Source organism: Ursus americanus, chromosome 28 (assembly GCF_024610735.1).
Source record: "Ursus americanus isolate L20-20 chromosome 28, mUrsAme1.1.p, whole genome shotgun sequence".
Lineage (NCBI taxonomy): Eukaryota > Metazoa > Chordata > Mammalia > Carnivora > Ursidae > Ursus > Ursus americanus.
In genome coordinates this window covers 25,994,688-26,008,411 of record NC_142154.1, presented here as the reverse complement: position 1 = coordinate 26,008,411, position 13,724 = coordinate 25,994,688, and the positions used below count along the sequence as shown (strand labels likewise).

Below are 13,724 nucleotides of genomic sequence, written 5' to 3'. Positions count from 1 at the left end.
GAGTGGGGTTTGGTGGTGTATCCACCAGGGGAATAATAAGTTGGTCCATTTTTTGCTTTTTAAAAAAATCTGCTCTGCGCTTTCTTCACACTAAAGATCACTCATAATCAGATGAAGTCTAAACCAGAGTGGCTCAAACAAGGACTCCAGGAACAGAAGCTAAAGAAAAGCACAGACCTCTTGTTTGACACTGAGAGTGAGCGCCTCCTTGGCCCACCTGTCCCGCCCCTGGCCTGCCTAGTGCACAGTTCTTATTTCTGCACTGGCGTGGCCACTGCAGCGTGGCCGGCGGGGGGGGGGGGGAGGGTGCAAAAGAGCGGGTCTTGCTCTCTCAAGTGCACTGGAAGCCGCGGCCGCAGCCACGGCGAAAGGGCCGTCGCTCCTTCTGAACAAGCACTGCGCTTCGACCATTTCGGGGATACTATAAACAAGGTTTTCCTAGCAGCGCGGGGGTGCGGGTGAGAGGGACGCCTGGGCTCCAACCCGAGGGCAGGTTGGTAGGCTGCGCGGCTGCAGAGGGAGTGGGAGGGTCTGGGAAGGAAGAAAGAAGTCAGCTAGAGAAACCCTAACGAACTGAACAAGGCCTCTCCAGCCGCTAGGGAGGGAGAAACAGGGTAGGGGAGACACAACTACCAGGGCCCGGGCCGCTTCTGGAACTGCCGGAAAGCAAAACACGGCAGGGGCTGTTAACGCTGCTGGGACGCAGGGCCGCGACCGTGCCTGCGCTTCAGGTGGGCGAGGAGCCTCCCGCCCGCGCAGCCCGCCCCTCCGCGGTGCTCCGCCTTCTCCCTGGGCCAGGCCCCGAGCGGCGACCCAAACACCCCCAACTTGCGGCCGCTCCCCTTCCCACCGCCCGGCGGCTCTTCCCTCCACCCCCACCCCCGACCAAGATCACAACCCGCGCGGCCCGCCCTACCTCGCCGCTTGGCGCGCACGATGCCCTTTTTTTGAAGCACGAACGTGGACCCATTCACCAGGCTCGACACGACGGCCACGCCCAGGCCGAGCGACACGGCGGCGGGGCTCGGGCTGCGCGCCCCCTCCCCGGCCGCCGCCGCTGCCGCCGCTGCAGTCCCCATTCCGCCCGCGCCCGCCCTCCGCGCCTGCGCCTGCGCGCCGCGCGCGCCCGGGCCGGAGGTGGGGGTGAGGGGGTGGACCCAGGGATCCGCGGGACCGGGACAGAGTGGAGGGTGGGGAGGATTCCGAGTTCCGCGGAGGCGGAAAAGAGGAGGAGGGGACCTTGGGCCCCGCGACAAGGTTGCGGTGGGGGGACCAGGGGCTCGGCAAGTGGGGGTGGAGCCCGGGTTCCGCGGACCGGGGAGATGGAGGATGGATCCCGGGCTCCGGGAGGACAGTGAGAGTGAAGAGGACAGGAGTGACAGTGAGGAAGGAATTGAGAGGGTGGAGTGGTAAGAGGGGCGGTGTTGAGGAAAGGGAAAAGGCGATAGGTGGGTGGGTGGAGGTAGGGTTCCCAGATTTGGCAAATGAAAATACAGGAAGCCCACTAAGTTTTATCTCAGACAAATAATTTTTTAGTATGTGTCCTATGCCACACTTGGGACCAGAAGGGGACCGGCAGTACGCAGCCTTTGCTGGGCTCACGATCCCCACAGAGCCTGTGGGCGGAGGCCAACGGGGAATCTCTAGTAGGGCCTGAAACCTGGACCTGTCAGCTGTAGACACTCAAATGGGACCACTGACGGGGTGAAGTCAAGCTGCCTCCCCAATGGAGCAGTGAGCTTGTAACCGTACTAATTTCCTAATTTACTTTCAATAAAATATATCAAAATTAGGGAAAGAGGAAATAGTTATTTAAAAATTCCACAATCCCAATTTAAAAATTCCACAATCCCACAACCCTAGCCTAATTATTATTTAGGTGTTTTTCCATTAGGATACATATTTTTACATATTTCCAACTACAATATACAAAATATCCATTGTATTTAATGTCATAATCAGTTTCCATATTGCTACATAATTATTTTAATGACAGTATGATTTCCCATAAAGTTAATTACCATAATTTGTCCAACTCTAGCAATTGTTGGTTGTTTTGGCTACTAGTTTTTTCTATTATTAATGATGCTGTAATAAACACCTTCATAAATTTTGAAAATACTGGGTTAAAATGTATAAATCTATATCTACAGCATTATTAGTTTGTGGAGCAATATGAAATCATATACTATTCTGTATGAAAACTTTTATGCTGAATGAATCTATCCGTTTATTTTTGTTGTTGTTGTTGTAACATACAGTTGACTCTTAAACAACCCTGGTTTGAACTGCTTGGGTCTACTTATACTCATGTTTTTTACGATATAGTACTATAAATGTATTTTCCCTTTCTTATGATTTTCTTGATGTTTTCTGTAACTTTATTATAAGACTACAGTATGTAATACATATAAAATATGTGTTAATCTATTGTTTATGTTATTGGTAAGGCTTCCGGTCAAAAGTAGGTTAGTAGTAGTAGTTAAGTTTTTAGGGAATCAAAAGGTATACATGGATTTTCCTGTGCAGGGAGAGGTTCAGTGCCCTTAACCCCCACATTGTTCAAGAGTCAGTTGTATATAACATAAAACTTATCATTTTAACCATTTTTAAACGTACAATTCACTGGCATTAATTGTGTTGATGATGTTGAACAACCCTCACCACTGTCTATTTGTAAAACTTTTCCATCATCTGAAACAGACACTCTGTAGCCATTAAGCAGTCATCCCCATTTCTCTTTCCCCTACTCCTTGGTAATTTATAATCTACTTTCAGTCTCTATGAATTTGCCCATTTTAGATATTTTGTTTAAATGGAATTATACAATATTTTTCCTTCTGTGGCTGGCTTATTTCACTTAGCTTGGTTTTCACTTGGTTCTAAGGTTCATCACACATAGCATGTATCAAAACTTGATTTCTTTTTATAGCTGAGTATTATTCCATTGTATGTATATACAACATTTTGTTTATCTGTTATAAACAGATTTTTCCCACCTTTTGGCATTTGTGAATGATGTTGCAAAGACCATGGGCATGAAAGTATCTGTTTGAGTACCTGACTTAAAATATTTTGGGTATAGTGTACCTAAGAGTGGCATTGCTGAGTCATATGGTAATTCTGTTTAGTTTTTTGAGGAACTGCCAAACTTTATCATAGTCTCTGCACCATTTTCCATTCCTAGCAGCAATATGCTAGGGTTCCAATTTCTCCACATTCTCACCAATACTTGTCATTTTCCGGTTGCCTTTTTTTTTAATAGCTATCCTAGTAGGTGTGAAGTGATGGCTTATTCTTTTTATATATACCTGTGAACATAAGTGATGTTTCCTGAAATAAGCAATAACTTCTATCATAAATCTCAGCAGAGGGGCACCTGGGTGTCTCAGTCGGTTAAGCGTCTGCCTTCAGCTCGGGTCGTGATCCCAGGGTCCTGGGATCGAGCCCGGCATCAGGCTACCTGCTCAGCCGGAAGCCTACTTCTGTTCCCCTCCCTCTGCCTCTCTGCTCCACTTGTTTTCTCTCTCTCTCTCAAATAAATAAAATCTTTTTAAAAATTTTTTTAAAAATCTCAGCAGAAGCAAGCAAGTGAAAGCAGCAGCAACAGCATTGTCAACATAATCATAATTATTTACTTTTCTAATAATGCTAGTGTTATTTAATATATGTATATTTATATGTATATTTTAAATAATGCCTTCAGAGTTTTTGGCAAAAAGAGTCATGCTCATTAAAAAAAAAAAAAAAAAAAAAAGCACTCTGGGGCACCTGGGTGGCGCAGTCGTTAAATGTCTGCCTTTGGCTCAGGGCGTGATCCTGGAGTCCTGGGATCGAGCCCCACATTGGGCTCCTCCGCTGGGAGCCTGCTTCTTCCTCTCCCACTCCCCCTGCTTGTGTTCCCTCTCTCGCTGGCTGTCTCTCTGTGTCAAATGAATAAATAAAATCTTAAAAAAAAAAACAAACACTCAGTGCATTCAGTTAATGCCAGAGAATATAAAACCTCACCCCAAATTCCATCACCCTAAAATAACTATTATTACCATTAAGAACTCCACTCCAAACATTTTTCCAGATGAGTATATGGGTAAAAGGATAGACATTTATCAAATGCGAAGGCACATATGGTATTTTAATTTGAAAACAAAAACTATATATTACTGGATTTAACATTTAAAAAGCCGGAATGAAAATGGAGTGACCACTGAAGCTGAGATAAATGAGACTCTAGTTCCTAAAAGATTTCTCTAAAATTAAGGTCAGTGAAAAACATTATGAGATGGTAGTTATTATGTTTCTCTTAACTCTTAACTTTTAGACAGTATCACTTGACTCCTTGCAGTGACAACTGAGGAAATCAGCTCACTTACCAGCTCCTTGTGATTTTTTTTTTACTTTGTCAATGTATAACATTTACAGACTACCCTGTATTCATAATTCTATATTTGTATGATATTATATATTTAACTGGGTTCATTATTCACATCATCTTTTAACCAATTTTTTCTATCTTTCACTTCACTAGAAAATTTTAAATGAACATATATTAAAAATAAACCATGGATACTATAATCTTTGAATTCTTTTGTAATGAAATGTTTGCCTGAACCACAAAATGGACAAATATAATTTCAAACTGTACTTTCTTTCTCTGAAACATTGTAGGCATTGTCTCATCTTCTGGCATTATATGTTATTTTAAGAGTGTGAAGTCACATTGAACACAAATGGAGTTAATGTTAAAGAATGTTAATGTTAAAAAATGATTGTTAATTTTGTTAGGTGTGCTAATGAAATTGTGGTTGTATTAATACCTTTGTTACAGACAACTACTGAAGTATTTACATGTGAAATGCTTATGTTGGGGATTTGCTTTTTAAAATTTCATAAGGAAATGAAGTGAGTGTGTAAGCATATGTGTAAATGGATTTATCAAGCAAATGACACCTGTTACCACCTCCAGGTAAGGAAGAGTCCTACTGTATGGAGGACAGCAAAATAGGGTATAGATACCTGCCACCAAGAGCAGTAGTCACAAGATGTCTACTCACTCCATGGTTTATAAATGCCAGGGTCACCAAGAGAAACATAATTCATATAGGCACTGGATAGAACAACACTTACTCTCACACAGAAGAAACAGAGCAAGATCAGCTTCAACAATGGGTTTTCGTCTGTCATGGTCAATAGGTCCCAGCCTGTGGCCAATGCAGGGCAACAGTCTGCATTCACCCCTCTTTTGCTACAAGCTAAGGACCCCATTCCCTCCCTGCTGGGATTGGATACAGTAGTGGGGTTGGTCAAGTGCCATATGATGCAAATGCTTAAGCAGAACAAAGAAGTACGCAGAATCTGAAGCAGGGAAAGACATTGCCACACAAGGTGCTAAACCCAGCAGAGGCTGCCAAGGCTCTGTCTGTCTTGAAAAAGAAGTATTCTAGGCCCTACACCCATTATCATACAGCCAAGCAGGGGTCAGAAGACTGCACACATGTGATTGCCTTTCCCATCAGGATTAAAAGAGTAAAAACACCAGAATGTTGCTAATTAAGTTGGACAACAAATACAAAGTATATGAGGATTGCATGCTTTTCTCTCTTAATGTGTTTGAAAACGTTCTTTCATTCTTTTTAAGCAGGCTCCACACCCACCATGGAGGCTAATATGGGGCCTGAACTCACAACCCTGAGATCAAAACCTGAGCTTAGATCAAGAGTCAGATGCTCAACTGACTGAGCCACCCAGGCGCCCCTGCAAACGTTCTTAACAGAAGTATTTGTGGGTTTTTTTTTTAACTCTGAAGTCAGCCTGTTTTTAAAAAATATTTATGTATTTCTATGTTTGAGAAGAGCTTAAATACAAATAAGGAATCAGGAAAGATTGAATACTCTGATTTTTTTCCTTCCTTATAAAATATTTCAATTGTATATCAAAGTGCAGAGGATAACATTTTAAATAAGCCATGTACTCATCCCTTCAAATCTATCTAATCCTAATATTTTAATGTATTTGCTTCAAATTTTTAAAGGAAATATATAATAGCAAAGGCTCTCTTTTATTCCATCTCTCTTTCTTCTGCCTGGCATCTGCAGAATTAGTTATTATCCTTGAAGCTCAATAACTCATTTAGGCTATATCACAGTATTGATCAATCTGTGCCGTTTCTCCTAGTACAAGGTATATCCTTTCTTTTGCAGATTGTTTTTCCTTCTTTCAGCAATTTTTAAAAAGATTTTATCAATTTATTTGAGATAGAGAAGAGAGCATGAGTGGGGGAGGGGCAGAGGGGGAGAAAGTAGTAGGCTCCCCACTGAGCAGGGAGCCTAAGGTGGGGCTTGATCCCAAGACACCGAGATCATGACCTGAGCTGAAGGCAGACACCAACTGACTGAGCTATCCAGGGGCCCCCAGCAATTTTCTACCGCTGTGTTTTTAAAAATCCCCAAGATACCCCTCCATTTCTTATGTTCTGTAAGATGAGTTCTCTATTTTAAGGACACAACTTATGTTGGATGGTCTTTTGTTATGTTTGTTTTCTTATCTATCTCGATATTTATCCTCTATGTCTCTAACCACTAATAGAATAATGGTGATGTTCTAATTGTTTCATTAGCTCTGAAATTTTATTTTTCATCAAATCTGTTGTTGTGTACAGCTGGGTCTACCCATATCTATATATCCATATCTATATCTATCATCCTCCCCTACCCAGGTAAAAATATAGAGGATTTCTAGGGCCTCAGAAGTTCCTTCCTGAAAACTTCCAAACTCATTCTATGAGGCCAAAACCTTGATCCCAAAACCAGACAAAGACCCCACCATTATAATTGGAAAATTACAGACGGATATCTCTGATGAACATGGATGCCAAAATTCTCACCAAGATACTAGCCAATAGCATGACCAGTACATTAAAAGGATTATTCACCAACACAAAGTGGGATTTATTCCTGGGCTGCTAGGGTGGTTCAACATCTGCAAATCAATCAATGTGATACATTAACAAAAGAAAGGACAAGAACCATATGATCCTCTCAATTGATGCAGAAAAAGCATTTAACAAAAATACATCATCCTTTCTTGATAAAACTGCAGTGTAGGGATAGAGGGAACATACCTCAATATCATAAAAGCCGCATTACAAAGAATGTCATTCTCAATGGGGAAAAACTGAGAGCCTTCCTAAGGTAGGAAAACGACAGGGTTGTTCACTCTCACCACTCCTGTTCAACATAGTACTAGAAGTCCTAGCCTCAGCAACCAGACAACAAAAAGAAATAAAAGGCATCCAAACTGGCAAAGAAGTCAAACTCTCACTCTTCGCAGATGACATAATATTCTACGTGGAAAACCTTAAAGACTCCACCTCTAAATCGCTAGATCTCATACAGGAATTCAGCAAAGTGACAGGATATAAAATCAATGCACACAAATCAGTTGCATTTCTATACAGTAACAATGAGATAGAAGAAAGAGAAATTAAGGAATTGATCCTATTTGCAAGTGTACCAAAAACCATAAGACAGCTAGGAATAAGCCTAACCAAAGAGGTAAAGGATCTATTCTCTAGAAACTACAGAACACTTATGAAAGAAATTGAGGAAGACACAAAGAAATGGAGAAACATTCCATGCTCATGGATTAGAAAAACAAATATTGTTTAAATGTCTATGCTAACCAGAGCAATCTATACATTCAATCCAATCCCTATTGAAATACCATCAACATTTTTCACAGAGCTAGAACAAACAACTCTAAAATTTGTATGGAACCAGAAAAGACCCCAAATAGCCAGAGGACTGTTGAAAAAGAAAACCAAAGCTGGTGGCATCACAATTCCAGACTTCAAGCTATATTAAAAAGCTGTAATCATCAAGACAGTATGGTACTGGCACAAAAACAGACACATAGATCAATGGAACAGAATAGAGAACCCAGAAATGGGCCCTCAACTCTATGGTCAACTAATCTCTGACAAAGTAGGAAAGAATATCCAAAGGAAAAAAGACACTCTCTTCAACAAATGGTGTTGGGAAAATTGGACTGCCATAGGCAGAAGAATGAAACTGGACCGCTGTCTTACAGCATACACAAAAATAAAGTCAAAATGGATGAAAGACCTAAATGTGAGACAGGAATCCATCAAAATCCTGAGGAGAACACAGGCAGCAACTTCTTTGAACTCGGCCACAGCAACTTCTTGCTAGACATGTCTCCAAGGGCAAGGGAAACAAAAGAAAAAATGAACTATTGGGACTTCACCAAAATAAAAAGCTTTTGCACAGCAAAGGAAATAGTTGACAAAACCAAAGGACAACCTACAGAATGGGAGATGATATTTGCAAATGACATATCAGATAAAGGGCTAGTATCCAAGATCTATAATGAACTTCTCAAACTCAAAACCCAAAAAACAAGAATCCAGTCAAGAAATGGGCAGAAGACATGAACAGACATTTCTCCAAAGAAGACATACAAATGGCCAACAGACACATGAAAAATGCTCAATATCACTCAGCACCAGGGAAATACAGATCAAAACTCCAATAAGATACCACCTCACCCCAGTGAGAATGGTGAAAATGAAGAAGTCAGGAAACAACAAATGTCGGCAAGGTTGTGGAGAAAAGGGAACCCTCATACATTGCTGGTGAGAATGCAAACTGGTGCAGCCACTCTGGAAAATAGCATGGAGGTTCCTCAAAAAATTAAAAATTGAGCTACTTTAGGACCCAACAATTGCACTACTAGGTATTTAGCTCAAAGATACAAATGTAGTGATCTGAAGGGGCACCTGAACCCCAATGTTTATAGCAGCAATGTCCACAATTGCCAAACTATGGAAAGAGCCCAGATGTCCATCGACAGATGAATGGATAAAGAAGATGTGATATCTACATAGATACATAGATATGCAATGGAATATTACTCTGTCGTAAACAATGAAATTTTACCATTTGCAATGATATGGATGGAACAGGTAGATGGTAAGCAAAATAAGTCCATCAGAGAAAGACAATTATCATTCGATTTCACTCATATGTGGAATTTAAGAAAACAGAGGATCATAGGGGAAGGGAGGGAAACATAAAATAAAATCAGATAGGGAGAAAAATCATAATAGACTCAACTATAGGAAAGAGACTGAGGGTTGCTGGAAGGGAGGTGGGGGGATGGGGTAACTGGGTGATGTACATTAAGGAGGGCATGTGATGTAATGATCACTGGGTGTAATATGTGACTGATGAATGACTGAACTCTACCTCTGAAACTAGTAATACACTTCATGTTAATTGAATTTAAATAAAATAAAATTTTAAAAAAGAGAATAAAAGAAGCTTCTTCCTGATCTATACCCTTCCTCAAGAAAATCACTATTCTGACTTCGATCATTATTATTTAGTTTTACCTTCTTGAACTTTGTAAGTGAAATACAGTACATCCTCTCTTATAGTTGGTTTCTTTCACTCAACCTAATATGTGAGATCCATCCATGTTGTTGAATGTTCCACTACTTTATTCTTTTTGTGTATGTGGGTCATATTCCATTAGGTGAATATAACGCAATTTATGCAGGCACCTGGATGGCTCAGTTGGCCAAGCATCTGCCTTCGGCTCAAGTCACGATCCTAGGTTCCTGGGATTGAGCTCCACATGGAGCCCCGCACCAGGCTCTCTGGTCAGCATGGAGCTCCTTCTCCCTCTCCCTCTGCCTGCTGCTCCCCCTGCTTGTGTACTATCTCTCTTTCTCTCTCAAATAAATAAATAAATAAAATCTTTGAAAAAAAAAACCACCACAATTTATCCTTTCTCTTGTTGATGGATATTTAGGTTGTATCCATTTGGGGATACATTATGAATGAAAATGGTTATGCACATTCTTATACAAGTCTCTCTGTGAACATATGCACTCATTTCTCTTGTGTACATACCTAGGAGTGGAATTTCAGAAAGTAGGCATATGTTTAGCCTTAATAGAAAACAACCGGTTTTTCAATGTGATTATACCATTCTGTACTCCCACCAGCATTGTTTGACAGTTCTGGTACCACCACACCTTTCTGATACTCACATTTAATCTCTTTTAACTTTCTGTAGAGAAAAAATAATGGAAAGATCCAGAATAGTATGCATGTTCTTGAGAAACACTCAGTAAAGCATTGATTTTGTTCATCTAATTCTGGTACCAAAAACCATGACGTGGCCAGAATGGGGAAGGAAGTCTGGCAGAACCCTCCCAGCGAAGTGCATGTTGCTTCAGTGAGCTATGTATCTCCTACCCTCAAGTCCCAGGAGGATGAGAAGGGATTGAGAAACTTCCTTCTGGGCATGCTGGTCTTTTTCACCCTTGGGCCTCTGAGACAGAGGGAGAGAGAAAGAATGAGAGAGAGAAGGGGAGGGAGAGAGAGAGTGCTCTGACACCCAGTGGCCAGAGAGTAGTGTCTCCTGCCTCACCCTCCATGAGAGGCCAGTCCTTTGCCTCCTCTTTCAGGAATTCTGAAATCCATAGGTCCTTGGTATGTTCATTTACTAAACATGGTTTAAAGCAAAGTCTCCCAGCTCTGTTGAATGGGTCCCCATGAGGGAAGCCAGGACCAACAAAGGGTCCCTTCTTGAAGGAGGCAGCCCTCTGGTCAGAGCTTTTGGGCCTCCGGGTCTTGTGATTGGGCTAATGCTCCCCAGAAAAAGTCTTCTGGGCATGTGGTGGAGCCAAGTGGCCTTGAGAAGGCAGTGTTTGTCTCCATTCTAAAGAACACTCATACAAGTTCGAGAGGAGGGCTTGGGGTTGCCATTCTGGGCTGAGTTAGCTAGGTATGAGCAGGGCTGAATGGAGCAGAGAGAGGTCCAGCAGCTCTGACCTTGAAAGAAACAAAGCCCTTCCAGGTACAGGTCCAGGTGAGCCTTAGGCACCTACTCTATAATTTCTAACAATACCCAGAAATACTGGCCCACAAACCAATAGTGAATAATAGATTTCTAGAGCTAAAAAAGGCCTTGGGAAGATCCGTTCTAAATCAACACATGCATTATGCATTATATACAAACTAGAGGCTCCAGAGGAGCTAGAAGCAGCCTGTTTAGAGGTCATGGCAAGTGGATTAGATTTTACGTGCGATGGGTGTCATGGGGTGTGAGCTTTAAGATTTTAGGAACAGAAAGATGAATATATTTTAGGGTGATATGGGTAAATTGAAAATAAGGTTTTGAGTTAGATCCATTAAAAATTTTTTTTGGAAAAATCTCTCATCTTCAAAACTCTCTCAGCAGTTCCGCAGAGGTAACTATCTAGGTGAGGAGAAGAAAGAATTCTTGGGGAAGAATGACAGTGCAGAGCTATCAGTTATTTTTGTTTTTATATTTTATTTATTATAAAATATAACACAGTTGGAAAAGTATATTAAACAAATGCACAGTGGAACAAAGTATTATAAAGTCGATTCCCAGGTAACCACCAATCAGGCCAAGACCTACATGGTTGGCAGCAGCCCAGAAGAACCTGATTGCTCCTACCTCACAGCCACCTCCTCCCATACTAGAGGGAACTGCTGTCTTGCTTTTCTTTAGAGATTTACATCCTAAGGGTAGTTCAAGGGTTGGAAAACTATGGCCTACCAAGTCTGGAACCTAGTCTGTTTTTAAATTAAATTTTGACACAATATAACCACACCATTCCTTTATGCACTATACTGTTTATAACTACTTTCAGGCTGCAAGAGCAGAGTTGAATAGTTGCTGCAGAGACCCACATGGCTGGCTAAGCCTAAAATATTTCCTATCTTACTCTTCAGAAAAAAATTGGGGCTCCCAGGTATAGTTTATGATCTACCAGACTTGCAGTTTGCTGCCCCCTGGTGTAGTGAGCGATCTAACAATTTCCCCCAGCTGCTGGGAGGATTGGCTGCTGGGAATTCACCGCTGCCCACTTCTCTGGCAGTTCGGTGGGGGAAAACCCGGTGACAGTCTCTTGGAGCAACCCTCAGTCAACTGATGCTATTATAAATGTAATTGTCTTTTAATTTCACTTTTAAATTGTTTATAGCTAATGTATAGAAATGCAATTGATTATTAAATATCGGTCTTATATCCTGCAACTTTGCTGAACTTGTTTCTTACTTCTTACCTCTAATGAATTTTTAGTAGACTCCTTAAGGTTTTCTATATAAAGCTCATGTTATCTGCAAAGAATTTTTACTTGTTCCTTTTCCATCAAGTTGCCTTTCATTCTTTTTCATGCTTAATTAAGCTACCTACCACCTCATGTTGAATTTGTTGAACAGTTGTAGCAAGACCAGACATCCTTATTCTATTCTTGATCTTAGGGGGAAAGATTTCAGTCTTTCAGTGTTAACTATGATGTTAGCAAATTTTTTGTAGATGCCCTTTGTTAGATTGGGGAAGTCCCCTTATAGTTCTACCTGTTGAGAGATTTCTAAAAAATCATGAATGGATGTTAGATTTTGTCAATTTCTTTTTCTGAATCTATTGAGATGATTATATGTTTCCTTCTTTTCCTAATATGATGTTTTACATAGATTGATTATCATATGTTGAAACAACCAAATCCCACTTGCTCACAATGTATAGTCCTATTTGGTTTGCTGGTATTTTGTTGAGAATTTTTGCATCTACATTTATAAGGAATATTTGTTTGTAGTTTTTTTTGTGATGTCTTTATCTGGTTTTGGTATTGGGACAATATTGAACTCATAGAATGAGTTGGGAAATGTTCCCTCTTCTATTTTTTTAAAAGAATTTGTGAAAAGTTGGTGTTAATTTTTCAGATGTTTGGTAGAATTCACCAATGAAGCCATCTGGTTCTGGGGTTATCTCTGTGGGACGTTTTTTGAATGTTACTCAATATCTTTACTTTTTATAGGTCTAGTCAGATTTTCTATTTCTTCTCAAGTCAGTTTTGGTATTTTTGTCTTTCTAGGAATTTCTCCATTCCATTCAGGTTATCTAATTTGTTGATAGATAATTGTTTATAGTATTCCCTTACAATCTCTTTTATTTATGTAAAGTTGACAAATAATATCCCCGGATATTTTCCTGATTTTAGTAAGTTGAGTCATGTCTCATTTTTTGTTGGTCTGACAAAAGACTTGCCAATTTTGTTGATTCTTTCAAAGACCAAAGTTTTGGTTTTGTGACTTTTTCTATTGATTTTCTCTTCTCTAACAAGGTATACGTCTTAAATAAACATATTGCCAGCTATGTGACATAATACCAGATACACAACTAGATAAAGAGCCAGCTGCCCTACTCATAAAGTTCCCCTTTTAGAAAGCTCATAGTGACCTAGATTACTGAATGATTGAGTGACCCTGCTTTTCTTTTCCCACCCTTTAATTCTGGCTCTTATGTTTTAAATAGTGAACCTGTGAAACCCTAGGCGCCCCACCCTCCATCCCAATAAGGTCAGTATCCCAGGTCTGCTTTCTCTCTCTCTCTACCTGTGACCTCACTGTAAAGCCCTGGGCACGCGGTGTACCCTCCAGGACCCATGAGTAATAAATCTTGTTTTTACAAAATTCCCTGATTGTTGTTGCTGAAGTGTGTTTTGCAATAATAATAAAAACCTCAAGGGCCTGTCCAGCCACAACATTGGCTGCAGTTGGAGAAATGTCTGCGGGGGCTGCCACAAGTAATATGGGCCCAGGTGAGTGCCCCAAGCATTCCTAGCTGATAGTATCAATATACTATAGCTGCGACCAACATGAAAC

The 13,724-nt window shown here is 40.9% G+C and overlaps 1 protein-coding gene across 3 annotated transcripts in view; it reads right to left on the bottom strand.

Moving 5' to 3' along the window:
* NIPA1 (NIPA magnesium transporter 1) overlaps nt 1-1,116 on the bottom strand; it is a 93,027-nt gene extending 91,911 nt beyond the window's left edge. For 2 of the 3 annotated variants that reach the window (XM_045795315.2, XM_045795313.2), the window contains exon 1: nt 917-1,115. In XM_045795315.2, coding sequence (XP_045651271.1) covers nt 917-1,079 — 163 coding nt within the window. In that variant the 5' untranslated portion in view covers nt 1,080-1,115. Of the gene's footprint in view, nt 1-916 lie in introns of all 3 variants that reach the window. The other variant, XM_045795314.2, reaches the window with a different exon arrangement.
* Between the last annotated feature and the right edge of the window lie 12,608 nt (nt 1,117-13,724).